This window comes from Pantherophis guttatus, chromosome 2, assembly GCF_059756535.1.
Source record: "Pantherophis guttatus breed Tessera chromosome 2, ASM5975653v1, whole genome shotgun sequence".
Classification (NCBI taxonomy): Eukaryota; Metazoa; Chordata; class Lepidosauria; order Squamata; family Colubridae; genus Pantherophis; species Pantherophis guttatus.
Genome location: NC_142064.1, coordinates 180617108 through 180632350, shown reverse-complemented (window position 1 = coordinate 180632350; position 15243 = coordinate 180617108). Strand labels below are relative to the sequence as shown.

At 36.4% G+C, this 15243-nt stretch overlaps 1 protein-coding gene across 1 annotated transcript in view; it reads left to right on the top strand.

Annotated features, from left to right (window-relative positions):
* The window catches only part of SLIT3 (slit guidance ligand 3), a 490388-nt gene that overhangs the window by 30827 nt on the left and 444318 nt on the right, over window positions 1-15243 (top strand). The window contains exon 2 of the mRNA XM_034406116.3: window positions 11345-11416. Coding sequence (XP_034262007.2) covers window positions 11345-11416 — 72 coding nt within the window. The remainder of the gene's footprint in view (window positions 1-11344; window positions 11417-15243) is intronic.

Genomic DNA, 15243 nt, shown 5'->3' with positions numbered 1-15243 from the left:
TTGAATTAAGCTACACATATACCACAATTAGGTTTAAATATAGTTAGCATGTTTGTGCCTCTGTGTAAAGTAAGGCAACTAATCGATTCCTTCAGGTTATCTCTTATGTATCTAATACATTGGTGGCTGCTGCATATGTAGCCCCAATATAAAAATATTCTTTAAAAAAAAATAGAAGAAAATATGTGCAAGGTTTACGACTGAACAGTGGGGTTCTTAGTGCTGTCTGAGCTTGGTTGTTCACTTGCAGACATTTCACTACCCAACGAGGTAACAACATCAATGTGATTGATGTGGGGTTTGCCTGTTTATACATAGTAGTTTGTCCTGGCAGTTTTGTGGAGGTGTGGTTTCCTCCTTGATTAGAGTATTGTTATCTGTCTTATTTATTGTCTGCTGATGAACCCTGCTTATCTGAGCATTGACATCTGGAAGGAATGTGTTCTAATCCTTTTTATTTCTTTTCTACATTTGTATTGCGTCCTTTGAATGTATGCATATGTGATTTATCTCTATCTGTCAATTGATGGCTGATTTGTCTGAATGCTAAACTTCCAGGAATTCCCTAGCATTGTTATGGCTTAGTCTAAAATGTTAATAGTATCCAGTTGACCAAGCCAAACCACCAAGCTCAGAGAGCACCAAAACCTCCACTGCTAAGAAGTAACAGGACAAGTGTTCACAGTGACTCATGTCCTTGGAGTCTTGTAGACTACTACAACACATCCTATATGGGGCTGCTTCTGAAGAGCATTCAGATACTTCAACTGGTGCAGAATGTGACTGAGCAGATAGTAAATGATGCCAGATGTACAGCACATGTACCACACTACTGTTTGAGCTGCATTGGTTAGTGATATGTTTCTGGGTCCAATTCAAGGTGCTGGTTGTCATCTTTAAAATCCTACATGGCTTGGGACTGGGTTGCCCAAAGGACTGCCTTTTTCCAAGTGTCTGTACCTGTCCAATTTGCTTTAGCAGAGATTGGCCTTTTTTGAAGTAACACCTGTTTTATAGAATATCCTTCCTTCGAGATTAGAATGGTCCCAACCCTGTTACCTTTTTGTAAATCTCTAAAAACTTGGCTGTGCTCCTTAACCTGAGTTACTGAATGTACTATGGCTCCATTTCCTGGCTTTATTGTAAACTGGCCAAGTACCTTGCCTATTGTGTATATTTATTTGGGATGTGTTTTCTAGTATTTATTGATCAGACTCAAAATTATCCTGCCACAGACCCAGTGGTGGGATTCAACATTTTTTACTACCAGTTCTGTGGGTGTGGCTTGGTGGGCATGGCAAGATGGGTGTGGCAGGGGAAGGATACTGTAAAATCTCCATTCTCACCCCACTCCAGGGAAAGGATAATGCAAAATCTCCATTCCCTTCCTACCCCAGGGGAAGGTTACTACAATATCCTCATTTCCTCCTGATCAGCTGGGATTCAGGAGGCAGAGAATAGATGGGGTGGGGCCAGTCAAAGGTGATATTTACCGGTTGTCCGAACTACTCAAAATTTCCACTACCAATTCTTCAGAAGTTGTCAGAACCTGCTGAATACCACCTCTGCACAGACCCATTATGTCTGTGACCCATTAGTTCTCTAGAAAAGATGCCAATGTTAAGGAAAGTGGAAGGAAATCAAGGAGGATGAACAGCAGCAAGGTGGATAGACTTGCTTACAATGGCAAAGAATGCACTATTGGAAAGTAGAAAGATCAGGTTAGAGGCAGATTGTTGTGGAGGAAATCTGTGGTGGCTAAGAATTAACACAGAATGAATGGCACATAGTCAATCAATCAATAATGTGTGAACTGGGCCGCACAATAGATGTTATCTGCTCCTGTTTGTTGCACCATCTGCTGTCCATGTTTTCTTCCTCCTATCAACTGAACTATCAGTGTAACAGTTTCCAGAGGTTGATTTGTAACAGAGCAGTTTTCCTGATGTCCAGATGAAATATACTTCTTAGTAATTTAAAGCCTTGTTTCTTATCCTGTCTTCTGGAAAAACTCTGAACAACTCTGTCCTCTCATCCTGCTTCCCTGCAGTCTTTCTTTCTCTAAATTAACTATGCCCAATGCTTCCAACTTTTCTCATTTTGTTTACTTCCAAGTTGGATGCCCTCTTCTGGGTGTACTCCATTTTGTCAATATCCTCCCATAAATGTGATGCCCAGAATTGAATCTAGTTGTTATATGTGGTCTGATTAATGCAGAGTTGAAAGGAACAATGCCTTCTCTTGACAGCAACTGCATAATTCTGTTGCTAAAGCCTAGGATTTCATGTAATTATTTTGCATTATGCTATTGGCTCACAAATCTATCAGGATACTTTGATTTCCTGGACTGTTGCCTAGTCCCTTCATTCATTATTTGTACTTTCAATGATTTCCTACCTACTGCAATACAAATGCCTTTGTATTTGTTAAATGCATATTGAAATCAAAGAAAAATGGCAAACTATAAACTTTATTGGAGGACTTACGCATTCTGTTACCATCTGTCTGTGCAAACTGTGAAGTTCTTGTAGATTTGAGGAATGGAACAAGTCGAAGCATGAAATATTTATTTATTTATGGTCCAAGATCAATTTTAAATGAAAAGTATGGCACTATATCAGATATCAAATAGAAAATAGTAAACTTGTTACACTGAAACCTGAAATAATTAGTAGTGTGAAGGAAGCTCCAGGTGGCTTCTACAAGCAATAACTATTGTTAGAAAATTGGCAACCTTTTTGGAAACATCTGAGGTTTGATTTTATAGAAAGAAAGCAATGAACTCCTGCTTAGATTGACAATTACAGTTTCAAACAATTAGGAATTGATCAAGGAGTGATGAAAATAGAGATATAATACAAGTGGAAAATCTGATACTATCTGTTTGAAGATCTAGGTCCCAAATCCTCTATTTAAGATTAACCATGGGTTTGTGAGAACTAACTAGTGCTGAAAAGGAAAGGCTATAATGAATCAGATCAAGACTGATTTGTCTTCTTAAAGGAGACTCAAGCCTATCTGATAATGTAAGGTGAAAAATGTTTTTCAAAGATTGCATAACCTCAGATCAGTGGTGGGTTTCAACCGGTGTTACCACCGGTTCGTTTCATGCACGCGTTTCGTGCAAGCACATGCATGCACAAACTTGCGCTCTGGGCAAGTGCAGTATATTAAGGAACAGCTGAGACGCAGCAATCCGCTCTGCCGCACCTTTCAGCTGGGCTAAAAACAACCAAATATAAGGTATATATAATGCAGGGGAGGGCGGGAGGGCCAAGCTAACCGTCAGAGAGAACCGGTTCGCTCTCACCTCACCATTTCCGCTACCGGCTCGCTCGAACTGGGGAGAACTGGTAGCAAACCACCACTGCCTCAGATGTGTCCTAAATGAGATTCAGTTTAAGGATGCAATGAGGAATCTGGGTTATTGCATTTAACAATTTAGATCAAATTATTTCTAATAATTCCTTCCCCTATGCCTGAAAAAAAAAATTCAATCAGTATGTGTAACCTGCTCTAACATATGCCAGTGAAACATGGACATCAACTTGACAAATGATACAAAATCTATGAGTGGCACAAAGAGCCATGGAAAGATACATGCTCGGCATTCCAAGACAAGATACAAAGACCTGCACATGGATTAGAGAACAAACAAAAGTATACAATATCATAAAAGAATTGAAATGGAAATGGGCTGGTCACATAGCAAGAACAACTGATGGCAGGTGGACCAAGGCAGTCATAGAATGGATGCCAATTGATAAAAAGCATCCCTGAAAGAGACCTAAAACAAAATGGATCGACGACATCAGCAAATATTGGAGGCCCAATTGGCAAAAGAAAGCCTAGGCCTTCATCCTGCAGTGGATAGACAATGGCTAAAATGATGATGATGATGAATTTCTAAGTCAGAAATAGATATCTATCTATCTAGCCTATAGATATATAGATATATCTGCATGTTATATAACACTGAGCCTAATGCTTTAGCTTGACTAATTTAATAGCAGCTCTCATATACTGTAGCCAGCTGACTACAGTATATAATAACTGCAAAATATGCTTTTTGAGCTCTTATGTGGAATTTCCTTGTACAAGTAAAAGACTGAAAGTGAATTCCTTATTATTAAAGTTGGGGTCTGCTTAGTCTTCCATTGATTTTCCAGCTATCAGAGATTGGAAAATATTAAGACCTTTGTTTTAGAGTAATTATTCTCAGGATGTTCCCTAAACCAGTAGGAAGAAAATGCTTTTTCACCATAGAGAAAAATAGGAACAGAACAATAGATGAGAGATTATGAATAAAATTCAAGTTTAGTGAAATATCAGCAATATTGTTAAATAATAGTGGACAATAATGCAGTTGAAGAAACAAAAATTGAATAATTAATTCTTTAAGTAATTATTTAAATTAAATAAATATTCTGGTGTATCATTTCTCAATCAGTAAGATTTAACCTGGCTAATGATAATAATTTGATATCCATCTAAGGAAGGCTTAGATTTTAGACATTCTGGTAAATTATTACATTAACTGGAACATTTGCTACTTTCTAATATATAAATTATATATAATATCTTTAGATCGGGTGGGTTCTACTTACCTTTACTACTGGTTCACAACAGAAGTGCGCATGCCCATGCCCATGCACAGATCACTGATGATGACATCATGGTGGGTGGGCGGAGCCTCCCGCCGGTTTGACTACTGGTTCTATAGAACTGGACCGAACTGGGGGCAACCCACCACTGATTTAAATCCCAGATGCTAATACTATAAACTCTTAAATTGGATGCTGACAGGGAGCAACTTGGTTCCCAGTTGATATTCATAGACAGAAGTTTAGACTTGGTCATTTAACTATGAACTAATATACAATGTTGTTTTTATGGACCTAAAGGCAGTCATTGATAATATACCATGTAAAAAAACTTTGGAGAAAACCAGCCACACCATCAATTGATCATTGCCTTTTTAAATTATCACCACATCTTCACACAAATATGCAAGATAAGGAAAATTGTAAAGGAAACTTAATCCAACCTAGCCTCACCTTAAAAGGTGTAAAACAAGGCATTAAATAAAATTCATGGGGGGATGTTTGTTATTTTAAAGAAATAAAGCTGTCATGAAATTTCAACAGTGTGATTTGGGTTACTGAAAGCATAAAAAATGGACATTGGAAGATATACAAGACAGGGGCTCCATATCCCAGCCTACCTTTGGCTGAAGCATGATTTGTTCAATAAACAACAATTAGCTTGGCTTTCCAAAATCTTCAAGGGCGGCTTAATATGTATGAACCAGCAAATAAATTGATAGTAATATAATCACTACTTTATAATGTCTGTTTGTGTTCGTTTACACCTGTTTGTTTTAGTAGCCTAGCTATATTATTCATATAACTTAATCACAGTTTAGTGTTTATTGTTTAGTAAAAATAGAAAAAGAGAAAATAAATTTGTTTGGGAAAGTGGATTTTAAAATTTAAATTATCCAATGTTTTATTTCTAGAACACTGATGTTAATCAACAATCTAATTCTGCCTCACACATTAGAAAAAGCCTATTAAGGCTACAGATTCTCACTTGTGAATTTCATAGATGCTGAACAGATGGCTAAACAAAAGTGATATCACCAATCTTTTGCTTGTGATATCAGAATTGGAAACACTACAAATACATAAAACAGTGTTGACTTGTTAAAAAGCCTTTATATTCAAATGATGGGAGTAACGTTTGGGCCCTCTAGAAATTGAATTTCATTTCTAAAGGCTTAATTAACATAACCAATCTTTGGTTCATCCCCATCTGACACTAATATTTCTTAATCAGCTTTCCCCATATATTATCAAACCAAATACTTTCTCTTAAATACACTGGCAAGTTTACAAACACCAAGTATTTCTGTTATTAAGAATGTTTTTTAGGTGTCATCTGAATCTGATTATAAAAGACTGCCTTTTTTTCTGTTGGTACCCTGACTAAGGTAATAATCTAATTTTACTAGAATGGCTGCTTTAGAGATAAAGCAAAATTATATGATATTAAAATTACTGATGATAATGTTATATCTTTCAGTAGTTACAAAATCCAACTTAAAAGCATCCTTAAAATATTTTTAGAGATGATACACAAGGCAAACTGCGAAAAAAACTAACTACAAGTCGAAGTTAATGCTGTGTGTTTGAAATATACAGACTCTGAATGTCTATGGAGATATTCAGTCATCCAGGTCATGATTGTCGCAAAGGTACTTTTTTCAGGAGGCAATTGGACTTTCTTGACTGAAGAAGGCTTCTTGGATGAGAAGCAAAACGTCTTCAAGAAAAAACAAAGAAAGTCCAGTTGCATCTTTGGGACATACATACTCTGATTTTAAACTTCTATTTGGATAGACAGTTTCTTTTGTTTTGTCCTTTTGATAAGAAATGTAACCAATACAAACTTCTGGTTTCTAATTTGTTTGTTTGTTTGTTTGTTTGTTTGTTTGTTTATTTATTTATTTATTTATTTATTTATTTATTTATTTATTTATTTATTTATTAGTTCGATTTATATGCCGCCCTTTTTCCAGAGACTTAGGGTGTCTTACAATGCGTTAAGCAATAGCCTTCATATTTTTGTATATACCTGCTTAGTAGGGCTTTCGCCCCCCCCCCCCCAGTGGTGTTCTTTTTTATACAAAGTCAGTTTATTGCCCCCACAATCTGGGTCTTCATTTTACCTACCTCAGAAGGATGGAAGGCTGAGTCAACCTTGAGCCTGGTGAGATTTGAACTTGCAGTAATTGTAGGCAGCTAGCAGCTAAGTACTACTTTAACAGCACTTAGTCCACTGTGCCACCAAGGCTCCTGGTTAATTCACTATTAACCATTAAAATAATTTTAACTTTCTGCAATGTCTTCACAATTTTATTCTGCTTATTCTCCTTCACAATTAAACCAGCACAGAATAGAGTAAAAAGTTGGAAGGGACCTTTGAGGTCTTCTAGTTCAACCCCCCTGCTCAAGCAGGAGACCCTTTATCATGTCAGACAAATGGTTGTCCAATCTCTTCTTTAAAGTTCCAGTGTGGAGCACCCAGAAAACAGGTGCCTGTTCCCTTACCATCATCTTCCTCCTCTTCCTCCTCCCATTAGTCCTGGTGTCTGTAACTAATGTTATGTAATTCTTTCATCAACAATACCGATTTAGTTAAATTTTCCCAATAGGGTTGATCAGATTCCTCACAAACATAGCCGTAAGAAGTCAATGATCTCTTGTTGCTTGATCTTGCATAATTACTGTCAGAGAATCACGATTTGCAAACTTTTGACATTTGGAAATGCTGATCATGCCATCTATCAAGACACTATAGGATCAGGTCCAAAAATGATAAACTGAATGAATAAATACATAAATCATTGTCTTGGGATACAATTGATTTTTCCAAGAAGAAACTCTTTTCTTTATAGTTTAAACCAAGTTCTATATTCTGTTTTGGTATCACTTTTCGAAAGAGTTGTCAACATTGTGACATAATGCATTGCACCTGTCAATGAAACTGTCAGTTCAGTTTAATTTTGTCATTAAACAATTGAGGGAAGGACAAGAAACAATGGTTGGAAACTAACCAAAGAGAGAAGCACCCTGGAATTAAGGAGAAACTTTCCAACAGCGAGAACAATTAACCAGTGGAACAGCTTGCCTTCAGAAATCGTGGGTGCTCCATCACTGGAGGTTTTTAAGAAGAGACTAGACAGCCTTTTATCTAAAATAGTAATAGTTCTGCTTGAGCAGGGGGCTGGACTAGAAGACCTCTAAGGTCCCTTTCAACTCTGTCCTGTCCTGTCCTGTCCTGTTTGGTAATATCCAGTTCTGCAAACACCAACTTCCTACAACACCAACTGTTTTCATAAAAAATCTAGTTCATCTTGTAAATCCAGTAATTTATCAAAAGCAGAATCAAAATGTACTATTGCATTTTGCAACTGACTCAAATCATGTACTCTCAGGTTGATTATTTCAGGTTCATGAACTCAAGTAGTTTTTAACACTTAAAATGTGTTTTTGAACAGACCAACCAGCAGAGGGCACTGTTCAGCATTTTCTAGTCCCATGATGGCCTGTTGGACAGATCCTTTGATCAGGCTGGAACAATGATTATCAGGTGACATATAATGTCAGTTGATGTATGAGGTCTATTTTTTTTTTGTCAAGTAAAGCATTAATCTGACCAAACAGAGCCTCTAGATTGTTATAAATCAATGGAAACATTCAAATCATATTATTCAAATCCACTATGAAAGGTAATTGGGTCAGGAGAGGGAACAACCAGGGTGCCATACATAATTGCTCATAGTCCTTTTGGAAATGAAGGGATACAACTCTCTACAAATATTAAAACCAATAACAAATACATAGTAAAAGAATTGTGTGTTCACTGGTATTCTTGTGATTATTTTCATATGTGTCTTTCAAAAGTCCTTCATCCAGTCTTGGAATGTCAGGAAACCAAATGCAGATGGTGTACACCAAGTCCCAGAGAAGCGTTATTAGTTTGGAGAGGTGAAAAGACTATTTTTTTCTGGAAAAGCTGATCAAATATCTGAGGCCTTAAGGATCTAGGGGGCCCTTATTGAAGAGAGGGTGCCAGTGTACATAAGAGAGACAAAATACATTTTGTATTCAAGCTAAAGCTAGCCAAGATAACAAGCCTTTAAATGCAGATGCTAGAAACATCAAGCTTGTAACAGAAAATGAGGACATTTTTGAAACTCAGGACCATATCAAGCTGTGCTCTTCATGTGGCTTCATTTTTTCCTATGAATGAGTTGTCTCCTTTTTTCAGTGTTATCCAAATGAGTGAACTAAAGGGAACGGATCCTAATCCATTCCAATTGCTATCCTCTCCATCGCTTTTATTTCAGATTACTTTGGAGCTTTTAAAATTATTCTTTCATCCATATGTAACCTGGGACTCAAGATTTGGCAGTGAAGAATGGGGGAGGGGGGGGAGGAAGGTGTTCCTCAGACAGATTCCTAGATTTGTAAGAAATTCTAAGGGAAATAGTTTAGTTTAAAAGATAAGCTCTGTGTTAGAAGGAAAAACAGCCTTGGGGGTGGCAAATGGATTTTAAATCCATCCATCCATAATTTCCATCCATCCAAGGAAGTAATGACATAGCAGAGGGTTTGAGGGTCTGAGGTTCAATTTGATGGATTTGAAGAAGATAAAGAAGAATGCTTATGGAAGAAGACAGTGATTTCTAGTCAGAGGTTGTGAAAATTCTGTTCCATAGTTTTTTTGTGTTTTTCTTACGAGATCCTGGTGGTAGTGTATTAATTCACCACCAAAGTCAATTTAGCTCTTTGCTCATACGTGGCAAGACTGATTAAATAATGTTCCTCAACTGTAATTGGATCATTGAAGCTCTAACAATACATGAAAGGTTTTCTTTTTTTCTCAAAATGTAAAAGAAGAGTGGACAAGGCTAATTGAAGTCTTTCGAAAACTTACACCATGTTTTTGATTTAGCCATATGAAATATGATAAACAAGATAAAATATGAAAAAATATACTTTCCATCATTAAACTTCCTATGGGAGGCTTAATGATTGGCTTTTCACATATTGGCTTGTCTAATGTCAAACTTAGGCATGAAGAACCAGGCTCCTCAAGGCCAATTCCTGTTGAAATAGGGAATAAAGAGAAATCATATATATTGGTTTGTTTATTTCTTTTTTTTTTACTATCTTAAATTTCTATTTCAGAGTTTCGAGTTTAGTTAGTGGTTTGTGTTCCCATCTGCTTTCACATTATTTTTGTTATACTTGATGGGTATCCGTCTCTCACATCCTCCCACATAAAAAAAAAAAATGAATGGGAATAATATGCTGAGGAAAAGATGGTTTAAGTTATGGGATGGATGTTATGGAAACACTGTGGGACTGCTACTGACTTCTGTCACTAAGTTCTAACTCCTTCTCTCATAGACTGTACTAAAAAAAATCCTGTGATTTCTAGGAAAAAATCCATCCCATCATGATTTTAAAAAGCAATTAGTTAAAATTAAGTAAAAGGGCCTGGAATACAAAATCGTCAAGTTCTGTATTTGATCAGTCAGATATATTCTACCAATTAGGATAGAAGGTTTGCAGATATTATTCAATTCAATTAGTTCAATTTATATGCCGCCTTTCTCCGAAGACTCAGGGCGGCTTATTATCTTGTATATTAAGACCAGAATCCTAGAATAAACATCAATGAATTTAATTGGACTTATATATATCTGGGAAAACACCCAAGGGTTGACATTTTTTTCTTCTTTCTAATTGTGGGAACATTAGGAGTATTATTTCATAAGAGGATTTATATGACTTTGCAGTATTAGTGTTAAAGGTTTATATGGATACAGTATTTGTTAGCAAAAGCTACTTATACCATATTACACATATACTTTACTTGCTTCAAATTTGAAAAGTATGCAGGGGAAAAAAATCCTCCAGGATTCTTAAAAATGCAAATAATGTTGCTGTGTGCAAATAAAATAATGCTTATATACATTGGCTTGCATAACTTTATTTCTAAGTAAATGTCTCCAGAAATATAAAGGTAAAAGCAAGAAACGTATGTGGCAGGTGATTAGCAATCAGTTGCAAAATATATATAATAGAAACTGTTAGATTCAATGGAGAGTGTGTTTTAGTCAGCTGGTTATGTTCAGTACCGTGTTTCCCTGAAAATAAGAGCCTGTCTTATATTTTTTTGAATCCTAAAATAAATGCTTGACCTTATTGCCATACACTCAAAAGTCCGATTGGGCTTATTATCAGGGAATGTCTTATTTTGGGGGAAACAGGCTATTTTGAACTCTTTATCCTGATGATTTTTCAGCTTTCTTTTTTACATATTTGAAATGTGGAGGTTTAAATCTTGGGTCTGAAAAGCTAGCAGAAGGCTATTATTTGAGGGTCCATATGCACATGCATGTTTTCCAGATTCTCCCACTAATAAGAAAAGTCTAACCATCTCCATGAAAAGCACAATTTCTCTCATCTTCTACCTTAAACATCTTCATGGTAGAATGGACAATAGGGAGTTCGTGATCAGATTTTAATCCTTGTCTTATTTCGGCTCTACATCTTTCACAAAAAGAAGTTGCAAAAAGAAACATTCAGTAATTATCCAGAAGATCTCTTACTGTAAGTTGCAATGTTACTCAAGTATCTTCAGTCCTGTCTCGCATTTCCTGTGCAGAATGGGTATCTGCTGTGCTGTACTTCTATGATATTTTTTTAAATGATTGAACTGCCTGGTAGATACATGTATCAATTGTGATTTTTTTTTTCTTTTGCAGTGACTTAGACAGAAACAATATTACAAGGATTACAAAGGTGGACTTTGCTGGACTTAAGAATCTTCGTGTTCTGTAAGTATGAAGAGAAATATTCCCCTAAAGTGATTTCTCTATGTTGTCACTTTGCAAAACTTTGATCTGTTTGCCTTGAGCACATAGCCAACTATACAGCATTGGATAGGATAGGTAGGATTCAGCCAGGTTTGTCCGGTTTGGGCAAACCGGTAGTAGCGACTGAGGGAAGCTCTGCCCACCCGCCTGGATGTAATGCGCGAGCAAAGAGCATGCGCGGAAGGCCGTGCACATGCGCAGAGGAGCATATGTGCTTACATTTGCAAACTGGTAGGGGAGGTAATCCCACCTTTAATCCCACCTTTGATTATACCTATTTTATACTGGTGCATTCAGACACTGGCCATAATTTCACCTGATTTTGATAAATACCTCTTGAGTTTTCTATATTTATAGGTAGTCCTTGACTTACAACAGTTCATTTAGTGTTGTCCATTCGAAATTACAACGGCACTGAAAAAAGGGACATGACCGTTTTTCACACTTGTAACCATCGCAGCATCCCCATGGTCATGTGATCAAAATTCGGACGCTTGACAACTGAGTCCTATTTATGACAGTTGCAGTGTCTTCTGGGGTCATGTGATTACCTTTTGCGACCTTCTGTCAAGCAAAGTCCAATGGGGAAGCCAGATTCACTTAACAATCATGTTGGTAACTTAACAATTGCAGTGACTCACTTAACAACTGTGGCAAGAAAGGTTGTAAAATGGGACCAAATTCACTTAACAACTGTCTCACTTAGCAACATCAATTTTGGGCTCAGTTGTGGTTGTAAGTCAAGGACTACCTATATTTAGTGTATGGAATAGAGTGCATGGATAACAGTAGTAAAATACATAAAAGGAATACACAATTCTATGGTATATGTATGATGGAAATATGTCGTCAGTTTTGTAAGGTATGAGGAATTTAAGAAGTTATAAGTTATAAGCATTTCAAAATATGTTGGTTTATGAGAATTTATCCAAATAGCCATTTATCCAAATAAGTACAGTATTTGTTAGTTGGAGCAAATCTGCTTTTCTTCCTGTATAACCTTTCAAAGACAGCTGGTCATCATATGCCAGCTGCCTGCAATTTGGCAGTTCAAAATCTCATCAGGTTCTAAGTTGACTCAGCTTTCCATCCTTCAGAGGTGGGTAAAATGAGGAGCCAGATTGTTGGGGAAAATATGCTGACTCTGTAAACCACTTAGAGCTGTAAAGCACGGTAAAGCACTGTAAAGCGGTATATAAGTCTAAGTGCTACTGCTATTGCTATATGATCCAGGGTTTGATGAGCAGCACCACTCTGGCTCAATGGGATACTCTGCCCGTTGCCCACAAGTTGATCAGAAACGTTGTCAGTTCGGCGGTTCGAATCCTTAGTACAGGTCTCCTGCATGAGCAGGGGGTTGGACTAGATAACCTCCAGGGTCCCTTCCAACTCTGTTACTGTATAAGATGCCATGCAAGGTGCAAATCCAGTTCAGAGTTTTCCTGCACTGGTGGGTGGCATCAAACCTGTTAATTTTTGTATCAGGTCAGATATATTTCCATAATCTTGCCTAGATATGTTGAGAGAAAGAGATTCGTTTAATCTCACTATCATTGTCTTTGAAAAAAAGCCATAGGTGTAATGGAAAGTGTGGAGGACCTTAGGGAAGGAGGGGAGGAGATGCTGCCTAGGAGACAATCAGGCAAGAGGGGGAGGAGTTCCCAGTGGCTTACTCATCAGAGAAAAAAACTTAGGAAGTGCCCACCTTAATGGATCAAATGATTAAAAGTGGCAATGGGAAGTTTATACATTCAACCTTGCAAGATTCTGTTAATGTAGCCTTAAAATAAAGAAGAATTAGTTCATCTAGTTGTGTTTTCTGGGAGGGCTGACAGAATCTTTCATGACATTACAAATGTCTGGTCATCACTTTTAACATTACAATAAGTGACAATTTATAACAAGACTCCGTGGAAAGGAAAAGCATCTGCTGTCAATATACAAAAGTAACGTCAAGGCAGGAGTGACTGTGTATTAGTGTTTTGGCACACTGATAAAGGTTTATTTAGTCATTAAACTTTAACGTCTCCCATCTCACTGATACAACAACTCTGGGTGGCTTCACTAGGTTCACTAAGGAAATGTAGAAACACTTTAACCCAGAGTAAGTTTATTTAATATAAGCTTTATTGGATCAGTTGATTGGCTTGGGCATTAAAGAAATATGCTTAGAATGTCAGATTAAGCAAACATAGTAGTGTAGAGGCTAGAATTTGCTAAATCAGGAAATAGAAATTCTAGGACCATTGTGCAAATGTGTTTCAGATGCCCTAGACCATCAAGTGAATTACCAAGTATTGGTTAACTCAGAAAAGCAGAACAAAGCAACTTCAGAATATGAATGTTGGAACACTATATAAAAGCTTAGAATATTTGTGTTATAGTAAGCAATCAACTGTTGTGTTATGTCTTCATTCTGTCGGTATTAAAGATTCTAATCTAGCTGAGGCATGTCTGGGAATCTTCTGCCAAGTCTATTTAAGAATAAAATTAAGAGTTAGGTGTCTGGAAATTCAGGTGTAAAGTCAGACAGGCAATAAGGAATAATTTGTATGCGTGAAAAAGCTATTCTCACATACACATCACTTGGGAGCATATACACATATATTGGTTCACCTAAGGAGAGGTACATAATATTAAATCTCCCTATTCAATATTTCTCTCTAAAAAGCTATTTGTAAAAATGGAAATAATTGATTAAAATTTATTTATGTAATAATTTATTAAAATAATTTTGTTTATAGAGATAAACATAGAAATAAAATTTGAATAATACAGCCTTTAATGAAAGGATTTTTCAAGATGCTTTCCCGCTTTGTTAATTTTCCAGGCATTGTTATTTTCCGCATTTTTAAAAGCTACTGAACCAAGGAAAGCTACACTTTAGTTTTCCGCTATTTTGTTATAGTACATCAGGCAACTAACAAGAGAAATGAAATGAACGTCTTACGTGCATGATTTTATATGTTCTGGAAAAATTGACTAAGGTTACACCACAATTAATTTTCAAAATGCTGTGTAGCCTTCCCAGTTTCCTGAAACACTTTTCAATCAAAATGAGTAATTAAATGTACATTGCCACCAGAGATGGTAATTTGTAACAATTTTATTACAATGTGTCCAACAGTCTAGAAAGACATTAATTCATATAATGGCCTCTGAAAGGGGGTTGTCTGTGAATTATTTTTATAGTCATTTCTTGATTAATTGCCTGAATATATTTAAAAGGAATTTTATATTTTATATCAAAAATTTATATAAAATATAAATTTCCTTTTAAATGTATACACTGCATAATAATATAATATATATTAATTTTCATCTTCACCCACCAAATTTTCATTTCACCCACTACAAAAAAAATAAAAATAAAAATTACACATTCACCCATCCCACTCAGTCAGGCAGGGAAGGTATTTTGCAAATCCCATCAGTTGAAGAATTTTAACTGGCAGAGTCAAGGAACAGAGACTATTCTGCTATTGCTCCCATCCTTTGGAACATTCTCCCCCCAGAGAACGGTGGGGTCCACTCTCTGGCCTAAATAAATGCTTCAAGACCTCTCTATGACAATTTGGTTGGGATCCATAGAAAAGCAGGCAGCCTTGAAGCCCTTCCCCTGACTTTTTAATTTTAATTATTTTATTCTTGTTTTTAACTGGTTTTTTTTATATATATAATTTATTTGTACATCACCCAGGGACACTCTATGAGGGAGCTGGGTTGTTTCTAAATATGATGTACTGTATAAATAAAATATAATCATGTTTTTGTTAAGATAGTTTCCA